Source organism: Syngnathus scovelli, unplaced genomic scaffold (assembly GCF_024217435.2).
Source record: "Syngnathus scovelli strain Florida unplaced genomic scaffold, RoL_Ssco_1.2 HiC_scaffold_27, whole genome shotgun sequence".
NCBI lineage: Eukaryota > Metazoa > Chordata > Actinopteri > Syngnathiformes > Syngnathidae > Syngnathus > Syngnathus scovelli.
The window spans coordinates 1,605,782-1,620,559 of NW_026061362.1; the positions used below are offsets into that span (position 1 = coordinate 1,605,782).

The following is a 14,778-nucleotide window of genomic DNA, read 5'->3' on the forward strand; positions in this document are numbered from 1 at the left end:
GCTTTCTCTATTCAATCCACTCTTACACCCACCCTGTTTCTCTTAATAAAAATGCTCGTGCGGGAGCCGAGAGTCAGACTTCATTCGTACAACGGATGGACTCTCCACCTGCAGGTGTCCAAAAGAACTTACTTGTCTCCCGTGTGGTTCTTGCAAAATAAGTTGGAGCGAGCGCAACTCTAACAGGGTGCATTTTGCCACTAGCTGCCTACGGACAATGACGTCGCGCTCGCGGCTCATGGTTGACGGGCTGAGCAGCCGGGCGAGTCCGTCGTTTTCAGCGCACAGCGAGTGGCAAAGGCGCTGACAAAACGGGAGCTTTGAGCTGCTGAAAACGGCAAAACAAGTCTAAAGCGTGTTCAAACGCGTGCGCACAATGCTCCTGCTTGAAAGGTCGGAGTTTAAGGGGCCAATTTTTTGGATGGCGGCCGCCGGCCAAGCTTTGGACGGAAAAGGTTTCCTGGCGACAGCGAGCGAGCGCGGCGCTGCCGTACGTGCACCGAGTCACCTGCCTGAAGACCTTGGACAAGTCGTCGATGATGTGCCGCTGCTCCACAACTTGAAGGAACTCCATTTCACCGTCCTGCTGGCCGCAACCGCGCTCCAGGTCATTGAGCGAACTAGGCCTTCTCTGTGGAACACAAATGCAGTGGACTCTGTTGGCACGCCGCCGTTGTCCGCGTCGACTTACCAAGCTTGCCATCTCCTCGTTCTCCTGGGTGACAAAGCGCACTTTGTTTTCAAGGCGACACAGCACCAGTGAGAGTTCTTCATTCTTCCTGCTCAGGCGTTTGTTTTTGTACAGGAGTGGCAGAAACTGGCTTTCTGTTTCTCTCAGTCGCTTAAGCTGCAAGCATGAAGTGCGGGATGCGAAAGACGCACAACACGCGGGCCAGAACGTATCCATTCCTTTTGCATCGGTTTGAACGGAATCGTGGCTTTGGCTCCCAATAAAAGACATCTACCAGGCAACCGACTCGCCGCGCCGCTCAACTAATAAGCAAGCGCAATGGGTGCCTCGCTGGATGGCGCGCATCAAACGTAGCGCAAACCTTCAAGCGTGCCGTCAATAAATTACCAGTTCATTGCGCTCTTCAGAAAGCAGGGCGTTTCGATCCTCCAGTTTCCTGATGACTGCGCTGAGCTCAGCGATTTTCAGATGAAACCTTCGCGTGTCCCGATCCTCCTGAGACTGAAAACGCCCCGCAACACACACACACAACCACTCGTTCAAAGTTCAAAACTGTTTTTGTGCTACCTTCCTCCAGCAACGAACTAAGTCATGCGTACTGCAAGTGTGTGATGAGGTGGCTTACGCTATGAAGAGGATTGCTAGTAGCGCCGTTGACCCCACTTCCAGGGTAGTTTAGGCCCGCCCTTTGGGAATCCCTCAGGGCAGCGATCTGCTGCTCGGCAGCCTGAGTCTGCAGCTGAAGGCGGTGGACGTGGCCGGCCCCAGGGATTTATCCAAAACACTAACCGCTCTGTCTTTCAGCTTGATCTCATCCATCTGGATGTACAAACGGGGAGCGCTCAGGCAGGCGGGCAAACTCATTTGCCAGAATTGTGACAAAAACAAAGAGAGCAACCGGCCAATTTTTATCTTGAATCGACTAGAACACCATTGCTGTGACAAAAGCGAAGCGAGCAACCGGACGTTTTCTTCTTGTGAAATAGAATAGAATAGAATGCCTTAGGTGTCATTGCACTGCAGGTATACAACGAAATTGGGAACATAGCCACGCACCGCGCATCTGATCAGTCCTACCAGTCGGCGGATCTCCCTCTCGCAGTCTCTCTTGGTTCGGCTCAGCTCCTCCCGATGCTGGTGATGAGCCGATCGGAGCTCGGCCGCTCGGGACTGCCAGGCCTGCTGGGCCGCTGCCAGGGCTTCTTCCGCGCTCCTGGTGGAGGCGACACCGCTCGGTCTCCCGACACCGCCGCGTCTCCTCCACTTCCGCCAGCAAAGCGCCCCCGCTCCTCACCTGAGCAGACATTGCGCCACATCGGGCCGTTGAGACCGCAACGGAGCGCCGCGACGCTTACTGAGGACAAGCTACACAATACGGTAGCGGCCGCATCGGAGCCCGACGTGGCGTGCGGATAGTCAGACACGGATTGAGCGGATCACCTTGTCCATGGAGCCGTCCCTCAGGCTGAGGACCAAGGCATTCAGTCGCTGGATCTCTCCATCTTTGATTTTGATCACTCTCATCAGCTCCATTTCATGCTGCCGCAGTAATGTTTCCCTGGTAACGGCTAACTCTTTCTGCTTCTCCTCATGGAGTTTGCTTTTGAGTTCCGTCATGGCGGCGGTGGCACGGTGGTGCTCCGCCCGCAGGTCCTGACTTCTCTCTCTCTCCAGACAGCTGACCTGACATGACTTAGACAAACTTTATTGTCATCTTGTCTGCACATGGTGCATACAAAACGAAATTTCGTTGCACACGGCTTACAACAAAGTAGTGATATTGCAGTTGAATAGAAGTAACATATCCTATGAAAATATATATATACATATACTGTATATATATATATATTACAAATAAGTATAAAGTGCAGCAGTGCTAATTATGCAATAGTGCAAGTAGGCAAAACAGTATTCAAGAGTGTGCAGAGGAATGCTAAACCATGTATTAAACTTCTATTTAAAGGGTTTACACAAGTTCAGTAAAGTTGGTAGTGCGAGATAGTGCAAGATAGAGGTCCGTAGTGTCATAAAGTACAGTTCTGTGAATGTGTGATGCAGAGTTCAGTTTAGAGCTCAACAGTTCTAATGTTCAACAGTCTGATGACAGCAGGGAAAAAGCTGTTGCAGAACCTGGTGGACCTGCAGCGGATTGTGCGAAACCTCTTCCCAGAGGGCAGCAGGGAGAACAGTCCATGGTGGGGGTGTGATGGGTCATTGTTGATGTTACGGGCACCGGACATGCAGCGCTGAGATGAAATGTCCTGAATGGAGGGAAGAGGAGCCCCTATGATCCTCTCTGCTGTCCTCACCACTCTCCTCACGTTCTTCCAATCGGAGGCGGTGCAGCCTCCACACCACACAGAGAGTCAGCTTGTCAGAATGCTCTCTATGGTGCTCCTGTAGAACGTCCTCATGATGGGTGGGGGCAGGTGGGCTCTCCTCATCCTCCGCAGGAAGTACAAGCGCTTCTGTGCCCTCTTGATCAGTGCCGTAGTGTTCATAGTCCAGGTGAGGTCTTCTGTGATGTGGACCCCCAGGAATTTGGTGCTGCTGACCACCTCCACAGCTGAGCTGTTGATGATCAGTGGAGCGTGGTGAGGCTGGTTTTTCCTGAAGTCGACGATGATCTCCTTCATCTTCTCCACATTCAGGATCAGGCTGTTGTCTCTGCACCAGCCCACCAGCTGCTCCACCTCCTCTCTGTAGTCCAGGTCGTTGTTGTCTCTGATGAGCCCCACCGCCGTTGTGTCGTCTGCGAACTTCACGATGTGATTGGTGGTGAACCTGGGGACGCAGTCGTGTGTCATCAGGGTGAACAGCAGGGGGCTCAGGACGCAGCCCTGAGGGGAGCCTGTGCTGAGGGTGATGACATCAGAGGTGTTCTGTCCGACCCGGACTGACTGAGGTCTGTTGGTGAGGAAGTCTAGCAGCCAGTTGCGAAGGGGGGTGTTGAAGCCCAGGTGTTCCAATTTTCCTACTAGATGCTGTGGGATGATGGTGTTAAACGCTGAGCTGAAGTCCAGGAACAGCATCCGAACATGGGTGTTCTTCTCCTCCAGGTGAGCCAGGCTCAGGTGAAGAACGGAGGAGATGGCGTCCTGAGTGGAGCGGTTTTGCCGGTCGGCAAACTGGAACGGGTCAAATAATGGGGGGAGTCTGGAAACGATGTGATCTTTAAGCAGCCGTTCGAAGCACTTCATCATGACCGGAGTCAGTGCAACAGGCCGGTAATCATTAAATGAGGTGATTTGAGGTTTCTTCGGCACCGGAATGATGGAGGCAGTCTTAAAGCACGCTGGCACTGTGGCTTGGCCCAGCGAGGTGTTAAAAATGTCTGTGATGACCCCAGCCAGCTGACTTGCACATTCCCTGAACACACGCCCAGGAATGTTGTCGGGGCCAGGGGCCTTACGGGGGTTGACTCTCCTCAGGGTCTTCAACACATCGGCGGAGTCAAGGCAGAGTACCTCCTCTTCCTGATGGGGGACAGTTTTAACTGCTGGAGTGCCGTTTAGTGCCTCGAACCTCCCAAAGAAGTTATTTAGACCATTTAGAAAGTCAGCATCAACTTCACCCACCGGGGGGGGAGGGTGAGTTGTAGTCTGTAATCGCCCGTATGCCTTGCCACATACTCCTGGTGTTGTTGGCGTCGTGGAAACGATCCTGAATTTTTCGACTGTGGTCTCGCTTCGCTACCCTGATGGCACGGTTCAAGTTGGCTCTCGCTGTCCTCAGTGTCTCCTTGTCGCCAGACTTGAAGGCAGAGTTCCGCGCTCGTAGCGTTTGACGTACCTCCTCAGTCATCCAGGGTCGTTGGTTGCCCCGGGTGATGATATTCTTAGTGGTGCTGACGTCCTCGGTGCATTTGTTGACGTAGGCTGACACAGTCATGGCACACGCATGTCAAATCTACATCGGGGAAACTGGGAGGGAGGGAGGGAGGGAGGGAGGGAGGGAGGGAGGGAGGGAGGGAGGGAGGCCGGGAGGGAGGCAAGCAGGGAGGCAGGCAGGCAGGGAGGCAGGCAGGGAGGCAGGCAGGGAAGCAGGCAGGGAGGAAGGCAGTGTCTGTCTGTTGAGGTTTTCACCTTGTTCTTCTCCTGCTGAAGTTCTAACTGGACGTCCATCAGTTTGGCTCTCAGCTCGTCATTGGCGGCCTGAAAGGCGTCCGTTCGCTCCGCCTTGACCCGCCCTGCCGGAGCTCGTTTGGACATCTCTTACTCGAGTCTCGCCCGGTCGTCAGTCAGAGATCACAACATTTGTACCTGGAGAGCACAAACGCAGCGCTGTTTTCCACTGGCTTCGGACTCAACTTCAATCGGTACCGTAACGTACAACATCATAAACATAGATCTAGCTTGACTTATTCATTGAATAAATGCATTTGGTTCTTCAAAACTGCATCACGCAACATAGCGTGACCGAGACGGCCGTTATCCACCTGCGTGAAGTTATTTGGTGAAATGAATGAGATGTTTAAGACACCATCGTTCTGTCTCTATGTAGATGAAGGGAAATAATCGATTGCTGAAGGTCCAAAGGTGTTGTGATAAACAAATAAACATATTAGTGACATATTTGTGATAAACATATTAGGCAGGATAATCACATATGTTAACTTGACTGCCCACACTGTATTTATTTATGGTTATTTGTTAAATCGAGTACTGTTAGACATGAAACAGGAAGTGTTTAACATAAATGGACGACGAAAGGGGTACTCACCATTGTAGCTCCTGCTGGTCAATGATACGAGCCTCTTCTTGCAGTGGAAAACATACAGCCAACAAACACCGTGGAACCTAAAGGAAGGAAATTAAACATTAACATTTAGCCTCAACCAACATTCACAGATACAACGCAACGCAAACTACACAAACATAAATCTTTTAAAACACAATGAGTTGTACTTACCGTGTACGCTCTAGACGGTCCACTTGCAAGCAGAAAATAAAGATATTTCTGTTGATAATCGTCGTGTTTGTATCCGTTGTCTCGCTCAAGGCCATTGCGCCCACAGATTTGAATTTTGGCCAGAGTTCAGCCTATTGACGTCATTTCCGCGGTGTAATACCCGCATATCTGAAACGGCAAAGTTAAGAGTAGAGTTAAATAAAGTTTTTAATCAACGCAATAATTTACAAACGTTGACCAGTCGAAATAATCGTCGAAATTTGGCGTCTGTGGCTGGAAGCAGACGCCGAGTTCGACGTTCCTCCCAAATGCCACACTGCCTCGCTTTTCAGGCCAACAAAAAAACATATTTTTCAAAACAATGAGTTGTAATTACCTTGTACGCTCTAGACGGTCAAGTTGCAAGCTGAAAACAAAAATATTTGTCTTGTTAGTCGTCGTGTTACTAACCGCTGTGTCTTGTTTGCCAGCATTGCCGCTTTCCTACTTCCTGTTGCAAGCCACGCCCACGGATTATAATTTTGCCATGAGTTCCGCCTATTGACGTCATGTCCGCGTCGCATGACTGCGACGTAATATTATCTAAAACTGTTTGTGCGGCATGGTGTTGTTCTGTGCGGTATTGCGTTATTCTGTGCGGCGTCGTGTTGTTCTGTGCGGCGTCGTGTTGTTCAGTGCGGCATGTTGTTGTTCAGTGCGGCATGTTGTTGTTCAGTGCGGCATGTTGTTGTTCAGTGCGGCATGGTGTTGTTCAGTGCGGCATGGTGTTGTTAAGTGCGGCATGGTGTTGTTCAGTGCGGCATGGTGTTGTTCAGTGCGGCATGGTGTTGTTCAGTGCGGCATGGTGTTGTTCAGTGCGGGATGGTGTTGTTCAGTGCGGCATGGTGTTGTTCAGTGCGGCATGGTGTTGTTCAGTGCGGCATGGTGTTGTTCAGTGCGGCATAATATTGTTCAGTGCGGCGTAATGTTGTTCAGTGGGGCATGGTGTTGTTCAGTGCGGCATGGTGTTGTTCAGTGCGACATGATGTTGTTCAGTGCGGCATAATGTTGTTCAGTGCGGCATAATGTTGTTCAGTGCGGCATAATGTTGTTCAGTGCGGCATAATGTTGTTCAGTGCGGGATGGTGTTGTTCAGTGCGGCATGGTGTTGTTCAGTGCGGCATGGTGTTGTTCAGTGCGGCATGGTGTTGTTCAGTGCGGCATGGTGTTGTTCAGTGCGGCATGGTGTTGTTCAGTGCGGCATGGTGTTGTTCAGTGCGGCATGGTGTTGTTCAGTGCGGCATGGTGTTGTTCAGTGCGGCATGGTGTTGTTCAGTGCGGCATGGTGTTCAGTGCGGCATAATGTTGTTCAGTGCGGCATAATGTTGTTCAGTGCGGCATGGTGTTGTTCAGTGCGGCATAATGTTGTTCAGTGCGGCATAATGTTGTTCAGTGCGGTATATTGTTGTTCAGTGGGGCATAATGTTGTTCAGTGCGGCATGGTGTTGTTCAGTGCGGGATGGTGTTGTTCAGTGCGGGATGGTGTTGTTCAGTGCGGCATGGTGTTGTTCAGTGCGGCATGGTGTTGTTCAGTGCGGCATGGTGTTGTTCAGTGCGGCATGGTGTTGTTCAGTGCGGCATGGTGTTGTTCAGTGCGGCATGGTGTTGTTCAGTGCGGCATGGTGTTGTTCAGTGCGGCATGGTGTAGTTCAGTGCGGCATGGTGTTGTTCAGTGCGGCATGGTGTAGTTCAGTGCGGCATGGTGTTGTTCAGTGCGGGATGGTGTTGTTCAGTGCGGCATGGTGTTGTTCAGTGCGGCATGGTGTTGTTCAGTGCGACATGATGTTGTTCAGTGCGGCATAATGTTGTTCAGTGCGGCATAATGTTGTTCAGTGCGGCATGGTGTTGTTCAGTGCGGCATGGTGTTGTTTAGTGCGGGATGGTGTTGTTCAGTGCGGCATGGTGTTGTTCAGTGCGGCATGGTGTTGTTCAGTGCGGCATGGTGTTGTTCAGTGCGGCATGGTGTTGTTCAGTGCGGCATGGTGTTGTTCAGTGCGGCATGGTGTTGTTCAGTGCGGCGTCGTGTTGTTCAGTGCGGCGTCGTGTTGTTCAGTGCAGCATGGTGTTGTTCAGTGCGGAATGGTGTTGTTCAGTGCGGCATGGTGTTGTTCAGTGCGGCATGGTGTTGTTAAGTGCGGCATGGTGTTGTTCAGTGCGGCGTAATGTTGTTCAGTGGGGCATGGTGTTGTTCAGTGCGGCATGGTGTTGTTCAGTGCGGCATGGTGTTGTTCAGTGCGGCATGGTGTTGTTCAGTGCGGCATGGTGCTGTTCAGTGCGGCATGGTGCTGTTCAGTGCGGCATGGTGTTGTTCAGTGCGGCATGGTGTTGTTCAGTGCGGCATGGTGTTGTTCAGTGCGGCATGGTGTTGTTCAGTGCGGCATGGTGTTGTTCAGTGCGGCATGGTGTTGTTCAGTGCGGCATGGTGTTGTTCAGTGCGGCATGGTGTTGTTCAGTGCGGCATAATGTTGTTCAGTGCGGCATAATGTTGTTCAGTGCGGCATAATGTTGTTCAGTGCGGCATAATGTTGTTCAGTGCGGCATAATGTTGTTCAGTGCGGCATAATGTTGTTCAGTGCGGGATGGTGTTGTTCAGTGCGGCATGGTGTTGTTCAGTGCGGCATGGTGTTGTTCAGTGCGGCATGGTGTTGTTCAGTGCGGCATGGTGTTGTTCAGTGCGGCATGGTGTTGTTCAGTGCGGCATGGTGTTGTTCAGTGCGGCATGGTGTTGTTCAGTGCGGCATGGTGTTGTTCAGTGCGGGATGGTGTTGTTCAGTGCGGGATGGTGTTGTTCAGTGCGGGATGGTGTTGTTCAGTGCGGCATAATGTTGTTCAGTGCGGCATAATGTTGTTCAGTGCGGCATGGTGTTGTTCAGTGCGGCATAATGTTGTTCAGTGCGGCATAATGTTGTTCAGTGCGGTATAATGTTGTTCAGTGCGGCATAATGTTGTTCAGTGCGGCATAATGTTGTTCAGTGCGGCATAATGTTGTTCAGTGCGGCATAATGTTGTTCAGTGCGGGATGGTGTTGTTCAGTGCGGCATGGTGTTGTTCAGTGCGGCATGGTGTTGTTCAGTGCGGCATGGTGTTGTTCAGTGCGGCATGGTGTTGTTCAGTGCGGCATGGTGTTGTTCAGTGCGGCATGGTGTTGTTCAGTGCGGCATGGTGTTGTTCAGTGCGGCATGGTGTTGTTCAGTGCGGGATGGTGTTGTTCAGTGCGGGATGGTGTTGTTCAGTGCGGGATGGTGTTGTTCAGTGCGGCATAATGTTGTTCAGTGCGGCATAATGTTGTTCAGTGCGGCATGGTGTTGTTCAGTGCGGCATAATGTTGTTCAGTGCGGCATAATGTTGTTCAGTGCGGTATAATGTTGTTCAGTGCTGCATGGTGTTGTTCAGTGCTGCATGGTGTTGTTCAGTGCGGCATGGTGTTGTTCAGTGCGGCATGGTGTTGTTCAGTGCGGCATGGTGTTGTTCAGTGCGGCATGGTGTTGTTCAGTGCGGCATGGTGTTGTTCAGTGCGGCATGGTGTTGTTCAGTGCGGCATGGTGTTGTTCAGTGCGGCATGGTGTTGTTCAGTGCGGCATGGTGTTGTTCAGTGCGGCATGGTGTTGTTCAGTGCGGCATGGTGTTGTTCAGTGCGGCATGGTGTAGTTCAGTGCGGCATGGTGTTGTTCAGTGCGGGATGGTGTTGTTCAGTGCGGCATGGTGTTGTTCAGTGCGGCATGGTGTTGTTCAGTGCGACATGGTGTTGTTCAGTGCGGCATAATGTTGTTCAGTGCGGCATAATGTTGTTCAGTGCGGTATAATGTTGTTCAGTGCGGCATAATGTTGTTCAGTGCGGCATAATGTTGTTCAGTGCGGCATAATGTTGTTCAGTGCGGCATAATGTTGTTCAGTGCGGCATGGTGTTGTTTAGTGTGGGATGGTGTTGTTCAGTGCGGCATGGTGTTGTTCAGTGCGGCATGGTGTTGTTCAGTGCGGCATGGTGTTGTTCAGTGCGGCATGGTGTTGTTCAGTGCGGCATGGTGTTGTTCAGTGCGGCATGGTGTTGTTCAGTGCGGCATGGTGTTGTTCAGTGCGGCATGGTGTTGTTCAGTGCGGCATGGTGTTGTTCAGTGCGGCATGGTGTTTTTCAGTGCGGCATAATGTTGTTCAGTGCGGCATAATGTTGTTCAGTGCGGCATAATGTTGTTCAGTGCGGCATAATGTTGTTCAGTGCGGCATAATGTTGTTCAGTGCGGCATGGTGTTGTTCAGTGCGGCATGGTGTTGTTCAGTGCGGCATGGTGTTGTTCAGTGCGGCATGGTGTTGTTCAGTGCGGCATGGTGTTGTTCAGTGCGGCATGGTGTTGTTCAGTGCGGCATGGTGTTGTTCAGTGCGGGATGGTGTTGTTCAGTGCGGGATGGTGTTGTTCAGTGCGGGATGGTGTTGTTCAGTGCGGCATGGTGTTCAGTGCGGCATAATGTTGTTCAGTGCGGCATGGTGTTGTTCAGTGCGGCATGGTGTTGTTCAGTGCGGCATAATGTTGTTCAGTGCGGCATAATGTTGTTCAGTGCGGCACCTAGCACCTAGAAGGTAAATAAATAGGAAGGAAGGACTCACCGGTGACGTCGTCGCCCACGTCCAAGCGTTGTACTTTGTATTTTCATCCTTCTGACAGTGGAAAACATATAGCCAACAAACACCGTGGAACCTAAACGAATGAAAGAAAACTATCATTTGGCCACAACCAACATTCACAGATACAACACAATGTGACGTGCGGTGTTGAGGTTAAAGGTTGAGTGAAGGGCCCTCGTTTTAAACTACTTTTTTGAAAAGGAGTGGGAACAAGTAAGACGTATTTAATTTATTTATTGGGAAGTAGTAAGACTTATTAAATTTATTTAATCTACTTTTCTTCCCAGGCAAAATTTGACGTGCTGCAATTCCAAATTTCCAAAGTGAATGAAGGAATGAAATCCTTTAAATTATGATTTTGTATAAATACTAGGCATAAACACAAAATCTACGGCACAAAATGGGCAGACTTTACTTGTTTGAAAAGGACTGGTTACAAGACAGACTTTTTTAATTTATTTAATGGGAAGAAGACTTATTTAGTTTAATTGATCTATTTTTGTTCCCTGGCAAAATTCGATTTGCTGCAATTCCAAATTTCCAAAGTGAATGAAGGAATGAAGTCGTTTAAATTATGATTTTGTATAAATACTAGGCATAGACACAAAATCTACGGCACAAAACGGGCAGACTTTACTTGTTTGAAGAGGACTGGTTGCAAGACAGACTTTTCTGATTTATTTAATGGGAAGAAGACTTATTTAGTTTATTTAATCTCTTTTTGTTGCCTGGCAAAATTGGATTTGCTGAAATTGTATTTTGCCAAATCTTGACTTGAGACCTGATAGGAAGTATTAAACGCTCAGTTAAATCGATACAAGTTGGTAATAAGAGCGAGTAATGTTGGTTGAAGCGATGAATGAAGGTTAAAAGCAATTTAAATTATGACTTTGTCTAAATACTAGATATTAACAGACCATCTACTGCGCAAAATGGGCAGAGTTTACTTGTTTGAGAAGGAGTGGCTTATTTAAGTCTAAGATTTATTTAATCTGTTTGTTCCCAGGCAAAATTGGATGTGATGCAATTCCAAATTTCACCACATGATGGTGCCAAATTTTGACTTCATAGGACATATTCAACACTTAACTATTATGTTCAAGGTAATCAGATTTGTTTATTATTCTAATGGCCTTTTCAAAACTATTCTGGATTACTACTTTGGATCTATTCTACATTACTTGGCAACAACATACTCTGTAACAGATTAGGCAGTATAATCACATATGTTAACTTGAGAGTGCCCACACTCAATCTACTTATCGTGATGTGTTAAATCAATTACTGTTAGACATTATTATTCTGATAATCTACCAAATCTTTGAATTGAAGAATTTGTGATTTAATTAATAGCTTGTTGTTATGTTCAGGGTAATCAGACTTGTATATAATTCTAATGGCCTTCTTTTGAAAACTATTCTGAATTACAACTTTGGATCTTATATTACTTTGCAACAATATACTCGGTGACAGATTAGGCAGTATAATCACATATGTTAACTTCAGTGCCCACACTGTATTTATTTATGGTTATTTGTTAAATCAAGTACTGTTAGACATGAAATAGGAAGTGTTTAACATAAATGTTATGGCTACTCACCGTTGTAGCTCGCTCCTGGTCAATGATACGAGCCTCTTCTTGCAGTGGAAAACTTGCAGCCAACAAACACCGTGGAACCTAAAGGAATGAAATTAAACATTAACATTTCGCCTGGACCAATATTCACACGTACAACGCAACGCGGCTACACTTCTGCTAGCGCCTCAGCTACACGTTGCTAATACAAACGTAAATCTCTTTAAACACAATGAGTGTTACTTACCGTGTACGCTGTAGACGGTCCAGTTGCAAGCAGAAAATAAAGATATTTCTGTTGATATTCGTCGTTGCTCAGTGGCTCACGGCCATCGCGCCAACAGATTTGAATTTTGGTGGAAGTTCAGCCAATTACGTCATATCCGCGGCACATGACTGCGACGTAATACCCGTTTATCTGAAACGGCAGTTAAAAGTAGAGTTACATCAAGTTTTCTTTTTTAATCAACGCAATCATTTACAACCGTTGACCAGAAAGAATCGTCGAAATTCGACGTTCCCCCCAAACGCCACACTCACTCGCTTTTCAGGGCAACAAAAGTACTTCTTTTTAAAAACGATGAGTTGTACTTACCGTGTACGCTCTGGACGGTCCAGTTGCAAGCAGAAAATAAAAATATTTCTCTCGTTAGTCGTATGTTACCATCCGCTGTGTCTTTGTCAACATCGCCATTTTCCTACTTCCTGTTGCGAGCCACGCCCACGGATTTAAATTTGGGCGGAAGAGCCCGCCCATTGGCGTCGTTTTCGCGTATAGCAAATCCGATTGGTTGGGAAGGGGGCGCGGTTATGCAGCCGAGGGGTCCTGTGATCGGTGGGATGTAAAGTAGGCGTCGACGTCACGTCCGCGTCACGTGACCACGACGTGGCAGACGTCATATAGCAACCGCTGTTTTGTTTAGTAGACTTACAGTTGTTATGCATTGACATAATGGCGCACACTCCAAATAGATTTAAATAAATTAAATAATTCTTCTGCCCACTCCCTTTTAAACAAGTTAACTCTCCCCGCGGATTTGAATTCCGGCGGAAGTTCTTACAGTTGTTATGCGTTGACATAATGGCGCACTGGTTAGCATGTCCACCTCTTAAGCATGATGTTGCGGGTTCGACGCCTGATCAATGTTAGCATGGAGTGAGCTGAAGTGCATGGCGCTGAAGATTTGAATCTTTGAAATGCGCTGAGGTCTGACGTATCAGGCAGAATGGTTTGCCATCACGTTCAACAAAAAATAGAAACTTTCCCACTCTGATAAAAACGTCCTGTGTTCATCTACATATTTTCGTTTTGCTGTGCATCTTTTCCCTGCCATTTCGAGAGCCCAATTGACACTAATAGTTTACTGGAATGTGTTTGCCCATCCTACTTTGTGGAATTTCACCACATGCGCTTTTGACGAAAATACTAAATTGAACTCAAGTGAAGCCAACACGCACAACCCCCCCCCCCCCACACACACACACACACACACACCTACACACACACACACAAATGTTGATATGAACATAAAAGAGCCGCATGCGGTTCGGGAGTTGCGGCTTGGCCAAACCTGTACTATACAACTTTATTTGTGTAAAATTTTCACAACAGCTGTCACACAAACAAAGCGGGAAAAACCGAAGACGTGCGTGTTCCGCCCACGCTGGATTTATTTGCACCTTTGAAAAGACACCGTATTGCCGCAGATGTGGCAAAGAGTACTTTTGGGCATCTGAGACGGAAGGATGTCCAAAGCATCACGTCACCTGCTCTGGTAGGAATGGTGGTGGGACGTTGAGGTCAACCGCTTTGGGGTTGGCTGAATCTTTGGTCGCAGGATGCCACACACTTGAAGACAGAAGCAGAAAAGCAGAGCTAAATGCAAAATGTACTCACCGGTGACTCCAATTTTTTCCCCCCCTGAAGAAATGGATGGACGGGTGGCCCCGGCTGGCCGGTGGGACTCTTGTTATTCTGACCCTTTTTAGTGCGCGTTTGGGGCAACAACCGTTTTTTGTGGCGCTCTCTTCTGGTTCAAGAGTGCCCTGCATGTGAATTTGCCTTTCCTGCCTTCTGATTGGATGAGCGCCGGTGTGACGCGGTGCCTCTGTCACCATGGCGGGGGGTATACGTCGGCATCGGAGCGTCTGCCAACGTCTGAGACCGGCTGGCAGTGTATCGGAGGTGTCGAGTGCGGTGCCGCTGGAGCTCACTCACCAGCTGGTGTTAGGGCCACAGAATGAAGGCCAAGGAGAAGACTAGAAAGAGAAACAGAAACTTCTCCTCCAATTGTTTGATTTGTCTCTTGTGAGCTTCGATGAATTCTTTCAGCTCTTTGTTCCTCTAGGACGGACAAATGGAAAGTAGCCTTCAAAAGCCAGTAAGCGTGCAAGTAAGTGCCGGGCTGGCTTTGGGCCCTTACCTGTTGCGCGCTGTGCAGCAGATCCATTCTCTCTTGGAGGATGCAAGCGTCGCGCTCCCTCAACTCCCACATCAGGGCTCGCTTCCATTGGTCCACGGCGCTCCTAAGCTCTTGTCTCTGATCCGCCGTCAGCACGTCATTCACGCCAGCGTGGCTGGCTTTTTCGCCGTCCGTGGCGGGGCAGTCCCGCTGCGGTAGCGCCTCGTACAACATGGCCTCCAGCTCCATGATCCTCTGGGCCGCAATCCTCGTCCATCAGTAGTCCGGCGGGAGATTTGAGGGCGGCTTACCTTATGAGCCTGGTCCATGGAACGCTTCCTGAAGTCCAACTCTTCATCCAGGTAGCCCTTCTGGTTGCAGAACATATCCTAGCACAGCTCAAGGTCAGAATTGTTGGGGCACATTGCCCCGAGTTCCCCTTGGCTGATGTCGCGTGTCTGTCTACCTTCTCACTTTCAATGTCCAACATCTTCTGTTGAAGTGCTGACTTGGTCACTTTGATGTATTCTAACCACTGAGGA

General features: G+C 49.0%; 1 protein-coding gene across 2 annotated transcripts; it reads right to left on the reverse strand.

Annotated features, from left to right (window-relative positions):
• Positions 1-13,445: 13,445 nt before the first annotated feature.
• Positions 13,446-14,622, reverse strand: LOC125993145 (janus kinase and microtubule-interacting protein 3-like). 2 transcript variants are annotated; one of them, XM_049761888.2, is made up of 3 exons: positions 14,258-14,622; positions 14,053-14,178; positions 13,446-13,683 (listed from the first exon to the last, which is right to left on the reverse strand). In XM_049761888.2, the coding sequence occupies exons 1-2, from the start codon at positions 14,483-14,485 to the stop codon at positions 14,062-14,064; spliced, it is 345 nt and encodes a 114-aa protein (XP_049617845.1). In that variant the 5' UTR covers positions 14,486-14,622; the 3' UTR covers positions 13,446-13,683; positions 14,053-14,061. The 2 variants fall into 2 exon arrangements, with proteins under 2 accessions (XP_049617845.1, XP_068505850.1); XM_068649749.1 differs by lacking the exon at positions 13,446-13,683 and having other exon boundaries at positions 13,709-14,178.
• Positions 14,623-14,778: the final 156 nt, after the last annotated feature.

Coding starts and splice junctions, on each gene's coding strand:
- LOC125993145 (XM_049761888.2), bottom strand. CDS start 14,485: ATGGAGCTGGAGGCCATGTTGTACGAGGCGCTACCGCAGCGGGACTGC. Junction 14,179..14,257: donor TGCTGCACAGCGCGCAACAG/GTAAGGGCCCAA, acceptor TGTCCGTCCTAG/AGGAACAAAGAGCTGAAAGA.